At 33.4% G+C, this 15,620-nt stretch overlaps 2 protein-coding genes across 6 annotated transcripts in view; one reads left to right on the top strand and one right to left on the bottom strand.

The window, feature by feature from the left end:
• Nucleotides 1-15,620, top strand: part of ZBTB25 (zinc finger and BTB domain containing 25) — an 88,455-nt gene that overhangs the window by 34,879 nt on the left and 37,956 nt on the right. The window lies entirely within an intron of this gene.
• Nucleotides 1-15,620, bottom strand: part of ZBTB1 (zinc finger and BTB domain containing 1) — a 48,126-nt gene that overhangs the window by 22,027 nt on the left and 10,479 nt on the right. For 3 of the 4 annotated variants that reach the window (XM_031952704.1, XM_023502838.2, XM_023502832.2), the window contains exon 2: nt 4,298-7,070. The exons of the other annotated variant lie outside the window; for it this stretch is intronic. In XM_031952704.1, coding sequence (XP_031808564.1) covers nt 4,909-7,050 — 2,142 coding nt within the window. In that variant the 5' untranslated portion in view covers nt 7,051-7,070 and the 3' untranslated portion in view covers nt 4,298-4,908. Of the gene's footprint in view, nt 1-4,297; nt 7,071-15,620 lie in introns of those variants that run through there. 4 annotated transcript variants of the gene reach the window in all.

Here is a 15,620-nt window from a genome sequence, read left to right as displayed (position 1 = left end):
ATAATTTTGAAGGAAAAAAAAAGAATCCAACGGAAGCTAGCTATCTTAAATAGGATGAGGATAGTATATTAAAACATAAGGCACAACTATTGGACTAATTTTTGTTTTTTCTATCAAAGAATGATCTTTAAACTGAAAAGGGACTAGGGAGTTGAATCCCAGGAAAGGCAAAAGATAATCAGTATATCTAGTACTTCTTGATGCCAAGTCATGAAGACCAGACAAATTATAGCAAAGTGTAATGGAAGAACTGTAATTGCTAAGCCACTGTCTGTCTTTGAAAGCTACTAGAGATTAGGAGAAATGGCACAGGATTAGGAAAGGGTAGATGCTATCCAAATTTTCGGAAAAATAGAGTGCCATTTACAAATTATAGGCTGATAAGTTTGACCTATTTCTAGCAAAATTATAGAAAACATTAAGAGGATCCTTTATATCTATTAGAAACAAGTAGTGTGCAAAAAGCATCAGAACAGGTCATACCAGACCGTTTACTTTTATCATAGAATTGTTATAGATACAATTTGCATAGATTTCAGCAAAACATTTAAAAGAAGCCCTCAAGTTACCCTTCAAAGCAAGGAGAGCCCTGAGATAGTCAATAATGAAGCCAGTTGTATTTTAGATAGGTTGTAACCCGAGAATGGATTTTTAATGGCTTGATCTCAACTTGAGTGTAGAGCCTAGTGATTTGGGTTTGAAACTGTGCAACTTAACACTTTTGTTAATGTCTTGGAAGACAGTAGTAATACTATAATTATTAAATTTTCAGATGACAAAAGACTGGGAAGGATAGCAAATACAGTGGATGACATGTTAAAAATAAGCCTTGGCAGGTTAAATTATCTAAACTTAAGAGAAAATTATTAGTTCCTATACTTATGTGTTTTTTTTTTAACCCAAAAGTAAAATTGCTAAACATTTGTTCACTGATAAAAGATAAGGTTTTATTGGGCTACAAGCTCAACATGAGTGAGTAGTCTGATATGCCAGCCAAATAAGCTAATGCAATTTTAAACTATGTCAACTTATACATCAGGATAAGGGTCTATGACTAGAGAAATGATTATCTTCTTCCCTGGTTAGACTGTTTGCAGTATAGGCCTCATATATTAGAAAGGACTTTGATAAGGTGAAGAACATCTAGAGAATAACTTCCATAATGGTAAAGAAAGAACATGCCTCGTAATAATTGGCTAAAGGAATTGAAGGTGTTTGACATGAAGCATTAGGAACATTAAGACTTCAAATGTCTGAAAAGCTGAATTGGAAGGATTAAACATTTTTGTCTGATACCCAAATGGACAGAACTGAAAAAAATGGGTTAAAGTTCAAGAAAGGCAGATTTGGGATTAATGCTGGGAGAAACTTCCTAACAGAGTTATTATGTAAGTAAGAGCTGTTTCAGGAAATAGTACCTACTTAAAATGTTTAAGCAGTTATCTCCAGTTAATGGAGATGATCTTGAATTCTAGGTCAGATATGGGTTGGATTAGAGAGATGGCCTCTAAGGTCCCTTATAACCCTGAAATCTCATACATTTTTGCTGTCGTCTAGTCCTTCTTTACTTTTATCACTAAAAATTCTAGGATTCCTGTATTTTATTCACATTCACTTAAGTTCACAAGGTAACATTTACTATGTATATTGTTCCTCTACTTGATATTTTCACTTTAAAGTGTGTATGAGAGATATAGCATCACCTAAGACCTGATACGACTGTTATCTCTGGGCCACTTTCATTAACCTTTGAGAAACCTCATTATGCTACATGCCAAAATTATAAAGCCATCAGTGATAAATTCTGGAACTGCCTAATATTTCTTCAAGATTTCTTGCTATCTGTCTAGTATATAATAAGCATTTAATAAATGAGTGTTTACTTGAAAAAATAAGACATTTTAAGAGAGATAAAGAAGAGGCATAATATACAAGATACAATATTTGTCTTACTGTGACTTTAGATTTAGTATTTAAGCATTTTAGGACCAAGGGAAGTCCAACCAGGCTGATATCGAACTCTTTGATCCTTATTGCATCTCCTTATGGCTGAAGTCACACTAAGGGACTGAATGGAGAATCTTCCCATTTCAAAGTATGAGAGCAGACAAGAGGTAAGTGGATTTAGGTGTAAGAATACTGTTTAGTTTTCTTCTATTGTTACATTACAAATGACAAACTGCAGCTATCTATTAATACTCATTCATTCTATCAACTAACACTTTGTCTTCCTGAGCAAGAAAAATCCACTATTAAAATCTCTAATATCTATTAAGGTAGTTTCAAAGTAGGGGGAAAAAAAATGTGTGTTTTCCTGTGCACATGTGGGGTAGTCATGTGAGGAAATAAGGGAGACCACATTTAAATGAGCATCCACCCAACCTTTTTATTAACCTCCTGACACTTCAATTTCAAAAATATAATAAAGCTTTGTCATTGCTATTTGCTGGCTACTGGCAGGTCAATCTCATAGGCTAGTGTATCAAATTATTCTAAACAAAATTCTGCTATTTGAATGTTAATAGTGCTTTCTAAAAAACGATTAGCAGCCCCATTGGAAGAGCAATATAAGACCGATTTAGATAACTCTTCATTCAAAGATAGCTTTAGAGATTAAAGTGACTTTGAAATTATTCTAATTTTTTTTCTTTTTAGTGAGGGTAAAATAAGGCCAAGAGGGGCTGACTTAAAAGGTGTCACACAGGTTATTTGGTAGAAGAGGGGAAAATTGAATTCCAGTCTTCCAAGTTTAAATCCAACATTTGGATTTGGAATGCAATCTGTATTGCACAGTGCTGCCTCCTTATTTATTCAACTGACAAATATTTGTTTATCACCTACTTATGTGTAAGGCAGTGTAAGATAAAATTATCTTAAGATTAAGTTATACTCAATAATATATAGTAATCACAATTCTGAAATCTTAGTTTTGTTTGATATTACCTAAAGTTAAAAAATATTTCCAGAGGCCTACATTTGTCATAACACTTTATTCTTTAGGTTCTCTATTGTGATTTGATATTCTCAATTTTGTTTTTGATCTGCATTCTGAAAATCTATTATTTTGTAAACAATATTAGATGACTGTGCTTAGTAACAACATTCTATTCCATGTTAATATTCTAAATCTGAAAAGTCATTAATGCTGTCATTTTCTATCATATCCATGAAACATTTCTGCCCTGTAGATTTATTTGCTTTCTTCTGGATATTTATTTTTATTATGTTGCTTATTATGTCATTCAAAAAACTCTTATTGTTCTAATTCTGCTTTGTCTCCTGTATTATTTGGCACCTTTCCACAGCACTACAAATATCTTAGTTCACTATGTGTGCTACAATACTTCTCTTTAAACCAAGCCTGTTAGTGTCTCAGTTCTTTGAGCCACTTTTTCTATTTACGTGAGTACCTTACAATTTCAATGTGAAATAATTTAAAAAATTAATATTCATGTGCACAAAATGATATTTAAATTGTAAAATGATGTTTTGGAAACATGTTTTTCACCATACATTTGTATCATGAATTTAAATGGGTCCAGGCAATAAATTTATTTTTTAAAAAATGACATGACAGCTCATAAAGTGCTTAATAGATAAAACTTTATGTCAATATCTTAGCTCACATGTAATTAAATAGACCCTGCTTTAGCATCTAACAATAATACTGATTTCACTATAATACACTTCAGGTTATACTCTGAACCACATCATTTTATAGATATAGATAGATATACACACATACAGAGATGTGTATACATATGCATATATTTGGCGTTGTCAAAAATTGTACAAGCCCATGACAGAGAAACAGCATGATTAAAAACTAGTATTTGTCCCATGTTTTCCCCAAAGTTTAGATAATGTATAAAGACAGTAATATTTGCTCTTCAAGCCTTGTGCTTTTATAGAATAACCATATTTAGAACTGATTTTTAAATTTTTATTAGTTTTATTAATATACAGTGGTTTAGCTACAATCTTTTAAAAATCAGCTTCAAAAGTATATAATTTTAAAGAGAAAAAAAATCATCTTCCTTTGGCTAATTAGGCAATAATGTTATTAAAAATTCACTTAAAAGTAGTAAATAATCAAGTTAAAGTAGTGTGGAACTTAGGATATTTTGATTTAATTTCAACATTAGAGAAATAACATCAATATAATATTTCAGTTTTTATCACAGAACTGGTTTATCCCCATTACTTAGGTGGAGTAAAGTTATTTGTTTCTTTACTCAGTGCACTTTTAAAATGAAATTCATTCAAGTGTTTTTCACCCTTTTTCATTTTTTTCACCTCTTTTGGTCTTTTTCAGTGTATGGTTCTAGCCTATGTAAATTGTAAAGACTAAATTTAGCTCAACCAATCTATCATAAGGTAGATTATCAACTTCAAAATCTGAAATTCATTAATGATAAGAATAACAACAACAATGGTTAAGTCACTGCTGTTCTGACAAGTAACTAGCAAAGTGGCTAGTCTCTCAGAATTGATTTCCTTATTTACATTTTTTTTTTTAAATCAAGGATGTCCATTGACATTGTATTTAAAATTTCACAAAATAATTTAAGGAAAAACACATGGAAAATAGTGAAATCATCATCTTATTGATATGGAACTAAAGTCACTGAAGGGATAACATTGTGCTTTAAATCTACATTTAAAAGTAATTTTAATCATAGCTAAGGCAAAAACTAAAAACATAAAAATTTCTATTAACAGTAAAAATAAGTCAAAATGATAAAACATGTATATGCTTAATGATTCTAAACAAAGAAAAGGTAAAAAGGTCATAAAATACACTTTTCCCCATCAATTCATTTTCTAAAATCAAATACTAATATATCATAATCCTTGCTTTGGTGTCTTGTTTGCCATCAAGTTAATACTCTTACAGTAGGAAATCACTTATGTTCTTTTCAAATGCTTGGCATTATAATGAGATCTCATATCTTTTCGTAAATTAAACTTTGCTCCACATATTCCACATGTATATAGATGAACATCCATGTGCTGCTCCAACTGTTCATTATTTGGAAATATCTGAAAGCAGACCTGGCATATAGTCTCCCCAGAAGATAAATGAGAAATCATATGCCGTACATGGTCATGTTTTCGGAAGTTTCCTTGATCACAAATGGAACAGACATATCTAGCCATGCCTTTGTGCATGTCATTATGTAGCCGCAACTGACGTTCTCTTAAAAACTGCTTGCCACATGTCTGACAAACAAATTGTTTTTCCTTGGTATGGACTGTATAGTGTTCTCTTAAGTGACAACGCTGATAAAATCCCTTTCCGCAAAGATTGCAGAAGTGTTTTCTTCTATGATCTCTTTCATTCTCTTCTATGATGGCATTCTTAAACATATCTTGGTCTAGGCAGCCGGACATATGCTCAACCACTAGATTTTCATTTTCAAAACGCTGACCACAATTAGGACATCGGAAAGGACATGCAGAATGTTTATATAATTGCTTTTGAGGGAGAGTATTTATTTGGAAATGATTGTCCCTGAAATCATCTAGCATTTCAACAAACATATCTCTTATTTCAGATTGCTCATCAGTATTCTCTTCCATGTCCATTTTTTCTTCACTGTTTCCTAACCCATTCACTGTCAAATCTTGGGGTTCTCCACATCTTTGTGCATGTTCTTGAAGTTGCCTACCTTTGACTAGTATTTGACCACATTTACCACAAGCACAGATATTTTCTATGTGTTTTGATAAATAATGAGATGACAAATCTTCTTCAGTTATTGTTTGTCCACACAGTTCACATGAAGCGCCCTCAGTATCCCCTTGTACAGGACTATCCTTGTTAGGGTGCCTTGTATTTTCCAAACTGTTCCTTTCATCTGTATTTACAGACATCCGGGGTTTTAAAAGTTTCCTAGCATTTTTCTTCACATTGACTTCTTCTTCAATGTAATATCTATAAAATGGCTCTTCAGGTTCATCTTCTAATTCATCATTGTCAGTGGATTCATTACAGTCTTTATCAGAAACTTTAATAACATTGAAGTCTTTAAATTCATCCTTAGGATGATCTTCTGGCTCCATCTTGATAATGATCCTTTTCCTCTCAGCAGCTCTGCTCTTCTCTTCACCAGCTACTTCAGACTCTGCTATATTGCTTTTTCTATTTCCAGTGGTTGATGATGAATCACTGGTGGCCTGGCTTGTATCCCCTCTATATTTGTCTATTTGTACAGAAAATGTTTTAGAAGAATCCTTTTCACAGGTGTCAGTTTTGGTATTACCATCTTTTCCATCTCTAACATCCATTATCCTATGGTATGCCCTTGCGTTTTGATATGAATGTCTATTAGTGCAGGTTAACACATGCTCATCTAATAACTTTTCACAGCTAAAACCAAAACCACAACTGTCACAGGTAAAGCTCCTTCCAAAACGCCGTGACACACGATCCTTTGGGTTAGATAATTTGGAGACAGAGCTTTTCTTACATACATCGAACAACTGTTCTGGAAAGTTGCTTAACTGTAAAGATTCTTCATCAGGCTCTTTGTTTTGGGACGTATTTACTGTTGAACTTGGCTCCACACACCACCTGTTTGCTTCACTGCCATTTCTAGCTATGGTGTCATCATACATTCGTACCCCAAATATCATTTTGTTATTGTGATTGCTGGAAGCAGAAGACGAACATTTTGAACTAGAACAGTCTGCATCCTGTATGTCTTCTAAACAGTCAGGAACATTGTATAACTGTAAGTAGTTCATTGCCACTTTAAACTGCTCAAAGTTGGCAGGGGCTGTCATAATTTTTCCTAAATACATGAACTGCAAAATTAGATCAAAGCATTCAGCACTAATTTTCATGTTGCTAAGATTCAGTTGTGCAGTGGTGTGCTGATGGTTCATGAAAAACATCCTAAAATAAGAGCTGCAAGCAGCTAGAACTGCTTTGTGTGCTTGAAAATAAATGTCATCAATTGCAATACAACAGTCACAGAGAAAACCCCATTCTCTTTGGTTGTTTAGCTGTTGAAGCACATAGCTGCTGTGGCTGGGCCTTGCCATCTTCTACTTTAATTATGGACCTATATATATAAAAAAGAAAAAGATAGTAAGATCAGAAAAGGCAGCAAAAACTACAAGAGGATAATTTTAAATAAAACTAGGCTAATTTGACTTCCTATTGTAATCAAGTTAGGAATATCTCAATTTAAATATAAAAATATACATTAGAAGCCATTTATATAAAAAGAGGAAATCTTGTTTCAGAAGAAATGTGTACATATGTATCAAAAGACAATGCCATTTAGGCTTTATTAAAAATAATGCTGGGGAAAATAAACATAAATGTTAAGAGGATAAAAAAAAATCACAAAAAGACATTTGCTTCAGAGGGATGAAAAGACCATAAAGTGAAAACAATAATAATTTAAATCAAAAGAGAGCCAAAATAAATGGTTAACTAGTATAGTATTATAAAGATAACCAAGAAATCATCACAAGCAGATATTAAGGTTTTGTTTGTTGTGGTTTGTTTATCAGCCCACTCCTCACCTCCTTCACTTTCCCTGACCCACATCCTCTTGTCAAAAGATCCAGGTTTGGTTCTCTAAAGGAATGAATACCACATATACTGCTGAACAGTATTTAAGAAAAGAGAACTTCTAGAAGGAGATGGCTGGCATTTTTAACACAGATTTGAAGTCAAATTTTAAGCGGCTTTATCTAAAACTTCTGGACCTATTGCACTCGACTTGGAAATAACTATTATTCCCAAAAAGGTCATCAGAGTAACAGTTCAAACTAGATGCAAACTTTTTTTCAAGTTCACTTCCCCATCAAAATTTTATTTCTTGATTTTTCACCTTTTCTACCACATTAAACACATTTATATGAATATATGTGTGTGTACACATATATATTATTGCATGCATAAATAGATATCTACAGAGATGCATCTTCCTATTCCTCATTTTCCTCACAAAAGTAGAGAGGAACATAGAAGACAGAACAGGGTTCCTCATTGTGCTATTGGTGGTACACAAAAGACTGTTTCTCAAGTTTCTTTAGTGCAGTATTTCATATTATATCTCAGACCATGGCTAACTTGCTAAAAATTACACAAATATGCCGTCTTTGACTATTTATAGGCATTTTGCTATTTAGCAACAATGGACATTCTATGTGCTCCACTGCTACCTTCAAAATGCAAAAAGGTGCTGTGCGTATGACTTTTTTTTTTTTTTTATATTTAAGTTTTAAATAAATAAATGCATTTTTTAAAGTACAAAAAGACTTAAAGGAAGACTTCTAGTATGGTGAAAGATAGACTCTCTGTGGAAAATCTGTTATGAAATGTGAACAGACATTATGAGAGAATATGGATGGGCTGTCATGTGTCATTAGTCTGGGACTAATATGCAGCAGGTCAATTAACATCCTGTTTAAGGAGGGAATAAATTGGCTGGCCCAAGCTGAAAACAGAGCTGTTACTCATTAGCCCAGTAGAGGCTTGCACTTCCCAACCAGGGAGATATAGTCTTTAAAAAACAAAACAAAACAGAAAAAAAATCAACCACACATTTAAAACTTTAAGGTCTCCGAAATGAAAGAAAATTTATTTTTTAAAGGAAAAATAAATTAGTAATCAATATATAAAATATGATAATAGAAAAAATAAAGAGAATTTGTAGTAGGCTACTGTGATATTTGTATCTGTATTGACTTTCACGTTCAAAGAAAATAACAGGATGTGATTTTTAATGTTAGCCAAAAGCTCATATAGAATTACTAATTAGACTTAACTTCATTTTAATGTGTTTAAGTGATTCCCTCATACTTTCACAGAAATAAGCAACTTTGTGGCTGATAATTGATTACCAAAAAAAAAAAGTAAAATTTTGATCTTATTTCTAGATTAGTCAACTAGCTGAAAAAAGTGTTATCTACCTGCTAGTGTTTTAGCAGAAGTTGTAGGATACAAAAAAGCAACAGAAGCTTTATCAGAAGAACTTATAATATGGGACCTCAGCCAAACGTCATATGGAAAGAGGAGAATACAAATGAGAAAAAAAGTATTCCAAGTCTTAAAATGTTGAAAGAATATGTTCCTTCCAGAAGGCTAAGACCAAATGATCATGCTATTTAATTATGAAGAATTCTTTGTTTCCTAATCTATAAAATCAATCAATCAAACCAACAAATATTTCTTAAAATATCTACTATGTGCCAGGTTCTAGGGTAGGCACTGGGGATAGATATGACTAGAACTAAAAAGTCCCAGGTCTCAAAGAGACAATATGTATCTATACTAATATTTACATAATAAAGACAAGGGAAGAGAAAGGAGGCGTGGCATTAGTAGCTGGAGACTAATGAAGAAGTACCACTTGAGATAAACTTTGAAAGAAACTAGAAATTCCAAAAGACAGAGATGGAGAGAAAATATTCCACATTTTAAGAAGCTTTGTACCCCCAAAGAAACCCACTCAACACTTTAATACGATTATGGTTATATTACAAATATGTATGCTATATTTTTATGTTTATGATTGGTTTATATTTTAACACAATTGTAATAAATTACACACACTTTTTAAAGAAAATATGCAGGCATGGAGAAGAGCCTATAAAAAGGCATAGAGATGGGTGATAGAATTTATGAGGTCCAGGAAAAAAATAGTCCAACTGAACAGCAGCCTTTATGAAAAGCAGGACTAGATGATTTCAAAATCCTTTCATGGATTTTGAGTCAACAAAAGTTATCCTGATGAAATATATATTTTAAAAAATCATTTCAATAAATTTACCCCTTAAACACAATTACTTAATATTTTCCTAGCCTTACAATAACGAATTTTTTTCTTTGCTGAGGCAACTGGGGTTAAGTGACTTGCCCAGGGTCACACAGTTAGGAAGTGTTAAGTTTCTGAGACCAGATTTGAACTTGGATCCTCCTGATTTCAGGGTTGAGGCTCTATCTACTCCGCCATCTCGCTGCCCCTTTTCAATAATTTCTTCAGGCAGATCAACCATATTTTTTCTTTAGATTGGATCCCAAGTTGTTATCTAGGTCCACATCAATCTGTTCACATAGATCATGTAAAATAATACTAATAGTTTGGCTAGCACAGAGCTTTAAGATTTGCCAAATGATGCATTATGCTTTACTTCTTTTGATTTCAGCAACATCCTTGTGGGGTGGTAGTTGACTAATAAAGGTCACAGGTAGACTGGAACCTAAGTCCTTTCTTTCATCTTTTCCACTTGTTTCAAAGCCCAAACTCTTTAAGTCAATAACAGAATACATTTTTTTCATTGCAAAACAGGGGTTCCCATGACAGGTCTTACTGATATCACCACTTATTTGTTTATCCCTTAGGTACCATAATAGAAATGCATGCTTCAGGTAGGAATGGGCCCTTGTGACCCTTAAGATTTCTTCCAACTCTTGAGAATTTAAAGTTGGAAGGGACCTTGGAAATCCTCTGATTCAAGCCCTGCCATTGTATAGATAATGCAACATAGGTCAAAGGTCATGGTTACCTGGTAGTATGTGATACAGCTAGGATTGGTGTCCTCTGATCCTAAATCTCCTACTGCTTCTATTACATGACTCAGGTTTGTTAGGTTATAAGGAAAGGAATCTCATTTCCAGATATTTCCTCTTCAGTTGGAGAATGGATAGGACTAGTCAATGAAATATTTCCCTTTTGAGCTTCTTCTGCAAGGTTAAACCTGTATTTACCTAATAACTCCAAATATCATAAAGTATTATTCGAATACTTCAGACAGCTAGGTAGCCCCCTGGTCTTGGAGCTAAGAGGAGCCGAATTCAAAAATAGTCTTAGATGGTTCTTAGCTATGGGACGCCATGTCCTTCTCATCTCTATTTGCTTCATGGATCACAATGAGGCAAACCACAGAAGTAAATGGAAAACCTTTCCAATGACTTTGTCATCAAGAAAACGTTCATTGAGTCACAAAGAGTTAGACACAACTGAACAACAATTATTCAGATTTATAAGGCTAATGTTTTGTCTAAATACTGCAAAAAAAAAAAAATTAGTTTGGGAAATCTGGGAAGCTAATAAACAAATCTTTGTGTTTTGACTCCTGATTTTTATTGACACAAACTTTGATAGTTATAAAAAGTTGTGTGTCTATGGTAATTTCACTTCACTAAAATCCTAATCTGATATTTGCTCTTACGTGGAGGTGATCTTGGGTTCTTGAAGACTAGATGTGCAGAAGAATAATAGTGATAGGTTCTCCTCTAAGCTAAAAAGTATGGACCTGGTAAACAGTACCATATAAAACTAGATTATAGAAATTTTTATAGTATATTGAAGGTGAATAAGGATTCAGTCCTCAGTGATAGAGAAAGTATCTTTAATAGGAGTGTAGTCCAATGCAAAGACAACAGGATTTTAAGTCCAAGGACCTGAGGGTCAAATCCCAGTTCCGTGATTTATTACTTTGTGGGACCTTGGGCAAGCCATTTTCCTTCCTCCCCCCTTTGCTTCAATTTCCTCCTTTTGGACCAGATGCCCTCTAACTTTTTCCAGCTCAAAATTTATGGTGCTAGGATAAAATCACAAATCATTTATGGTAGGTGGTATTCCATCCTTACTATTCCCTATATGGTTTTTGTTGTTTAGGACAGTCACATGAACAAAATCTATGCTTAGATTAAAGATTATCTAGTGCAAATTGTTCACAGAAAGCTTGCAAGTCTACTTTGACAAAGCGTATTTGGAATGCCAACTGTTGTCAGCAGTGTACCTTTTGTCAATTACACTAATTAGACCAATTATAGAATTTATCCAATTTAGTGTTATTACTTTTGGATGGTAACTTTTATAATTTTATAAAAATCCTGTTTATTACCTAAACATATTTTACTCAAGTTAAATCAGTTTACATTTTTCTTTAGTACAGATCACACATAATAAGTTACCCAAAGACTACAGGCTAATTTATATTGTAATAAAGTTTCTCAAAAGTTCAAAACAAAAGTGCTTTACATTCCAACTATTTCTGTTTATATGAATAAAATATGAGGAGTTACTTTACTTTAGTTCATGGTACCACAGTACCAATTACCTCACTAGTAAAACTGGTTTGCCATAGCAGAAAAGCAATGGGGCTAAAGCTGAATACATAAACATCAGACTTCTGTTCAAAGAACTCATTGTCTCTTGTGTATAGGCAGCTGCCACACGTCTTAAGGAGTCCCCCTGGTGGCTGTGTGAGCACTTTTCCTAATAGCAAATGAAGCTAAAGTTTGCAAACACATATTTACAGAATTTTAAACCTGAAAGATATTTAAGAGATTATCTAGTCTCACCTTCTTGCTCAAAAATAAATAAATAAATGAGGAAAATGAGGTAGAAAGGTAAAGAAATTTGCCATAATCAGAATTAGTCAATGGGTAGAACTAAAATCTAGAACTTCTCACCTCCAGTGGTTTTTTGCACAGCACTTGTGCCATTCATCATACTTGAAGAGATTTACAATTTCATTAATATTGTTAGTGGAAATATGGCAGGATTTATAGTTAATTAGGATGTATAATATGCAGTTATACACACACACACACACACACACATTTTGCTCTTGCCCAGTCATATTGGTAGCAGTAGGATTATAATCATATTATACACACACACACACAATATAACCTATGTACATATATAGAGAAGGGGCATATTTAGTTATATATACATACTATACTGTGTGTGTATGTATTATGGTTATAATCCTACTGCTACCACTATGATTGGGCAAATGAATTAACCTTCCTGTGCCTCAGTTCTTTTGTATATGAAATGGTGTTAAGATTCTATGTTTAAATTTTATGATCCCTCTATACTTTCTCATCTTGTATAATATGTTTGTGGTTTTTCCATTAAGTGATCTGGTGAAAAAAAAAACATTAAGAGACTTTCCTCTCATTTTTTTCAACATGATGGGGTTACCACTCAGACTGTCCATTTCACATTTTTACTACATCTAGTAATACATGTGTTGAATTATGTCTTTTATTCCATTTTTTTCGTGGTCATTGTTATAAGACTCTGATTATTTTTATTATTCATTTTCTATTGATCTTTGTATTTTGGATGTAATTTGGATTACATCAGATATCCAATCATCAAGAGGTTAGTGGTATGAAGGAAAGAGGCTTTTGTGATATCTAACAATATTTGGCAATTTCCAAAATACTATTTCTCTACTTAATCATGATTTCATCTGCTTAACCTGTCTAGAATATAAATTTTTGAATTTGACAGGCTACCAATCTAGTTACATAGCACAAGATGTGCAATATGTTTTTCATCTACTTGATTTCCAGTGATGATTGAAATCCCTCTGACATTACAATGGATTAAACTGAGGGACTTCTGTGGCATTCTAGAGTTTGATGCAACTGATTTTTATTTAATTTCTCACAGGCCTTCTGTCAATCATTTTCAAAGTCCAGTCTAACTTTTCAGAATTGAGATAATTACTTTAAAAACTTATATTACTTGTTACTCACTTCCTATCCCATGCTAGCCAATTACCTCAAAATGATTGACTCTGATCTGGTCAGATCACATATGTAATAGCTGTATTCAAGTATTTGAGAGATTCTCATGTAACAGAGAAATCTTTGATTGTGTGGCCCCAGAGAACAAAACTAGAAGCCATGGGTGAAGGTTGCAGTGGCAATTTAAGTGTCATTTGAGGAAGTACTTTCTAACCTCAGACATATCCAAAAGAGGAATGAAATGCCTCTAGTGATACTAGTGTTTTCCTCACTCCACTCACTCCCAACCCTGCTTGCAATTTACGTTAGCAGAAGGATTTAAGAAAAGGCTAGATATTTTTAGGGGTATGTTATATGGGGTTACTTTTTAAGCTAAGATTTAAACTATATGGCCTTTGAAGTCTCTCAAATCTTGGAAACCCTGTGGCTATTAAAAGACTAGGATTTATGTAACTATATATATGTATATGTACATATTATATATGTAATATATACATACATATATATATATATATATAAATAAAATTATATAAATCCTGGTTCTTTAAGAACACCTCCACACACACACACACATCACCCCTAGAATTACTGTATCAGAATTGGGAATGTACCTCTGATGAAAGTCATTTAGTCTAATCCATGACTGAACTGGACTCTTCTACAACACTGCCAACTGGAGGTCACCAGCCTCTGCCTAAAGATTTCCATTCTGAGAAAATCTACAATCTCTTAGTTGATGTCATTCTGACCCTGGACAGTTCTAATGATTAGAAATTATTTTCTTCCATGTTGAAGCATAACTTTTGCTAGTGCTTGGTTCTCTCAAATTAAGGGGAAAAGTCTGATCCTTCCTCCAACTAGCTCCTTAAATACTTAAAGACAGTTATCAAGTCCTTCTCATCTTTTCTTCTATACACCTTGGCTTTTTAATTTCTAATGGATTTATTTTGAATCCCCATGTTCTCAGCTAAAACATTTTGAAAAGTCCTTTGTATGGTACTGTGTGGGGAATAAGTGGAATATTTCCAGTTTTTCTGGATTAGAAATAATAGAAGGGAATAAAGTGCCAAAATTGAGGGGAAGTGCTGTGTTACTCTAGGGCAGGGATGGGGAACATCCAAGGTCTCCAAGATCATTTGCATAATCAACCACAACTGATGATGGGCTGGAAGCTAGATGGTGCAGTCTACCATGGCTTGAGTTCTATAAGTTGATAAAAATTTGTATGGCTCATGAATGACATTATAAATATCCAAATAGCCCTTGGCAGAAAAAAGGTTGGCTCCCCATCCTTGCTCTAAGGATTGGGGAGTTGAAAAATCAAGAATAAGGAACTAGATAGAGCTGGTAAAGTGAGTAGGTATAAAGAGGATTTTAATAAATCAATGCATTTCCACACTTGAATAATTTCCACACATTATTTCAGAGATGTTTTCATTTTTGATCATTCCTCTCCCTTTTCAGATTGAGCTTTTATTGTGACAGTACAAAACAGCTTAATAAAAAATCTGATAGTATATATCTTATCCTAGTAATGCTTCTATTCTATTAGAAAAGAAGGTAATTATTATTGATCTCTGTATTGAATTTTTTGGATTCTCAAGAGTATGACTTTCATTTAATGATCTTTTTATTTACATTTTTATTTGTGTGTGTATATATATGTACAAATATAATTTATATAACTACCCTTGTTTTTCTTTATATATTCTGTTCTGCAACAGTATATGAGAAGTGTGGCAGAGTAGATGAAGGGCTGGCCTTAAAGGAGCTAAGTGGTACTGTGGTCTGAGGACTAGATCAGGAAGATTTATATTCAAACCCAGCCCTAGATACTTAATCTATTTGCCTCAGTTTCCTTACTTGCCTCCTACTGTTGATGTGAAGATTAAATGACATGTTATTTGTAAAGCGTTTAATACAATCCCAGACATGTAGAAAGTGCTATATGTTGTGTCATGTCCAACTCTTCATAATCCCATTTGGAATTTTTCTGGACAAAGACAATGGGGTGGCTATTTTCTTCTCCAGCCCATTTTACAGATGAGGAAACTGAGGCCAACAGGGGTAAGTGACTTGCCCAGGATCACAAAGCTAGTAA

The sequence above is a fragment of the Sarcophilus harrisii genome, chromosome 2, assembly GCF_902635505.1.
Source record: "Sarcophilus harrisii chromosome 2, mSarHar1.11, whole genome shotgun sequence".
NCBI classification, from domain to species: Eukaryota; Metazoa; Chordata; class Mammalia; order Dasyuromorphia; family Dasyuridae; genus Sarcophilus; species Sarcophilus harrisii.
This window is presented reverse-complemented; position numbering and strand designations above follow the sequence as displayed.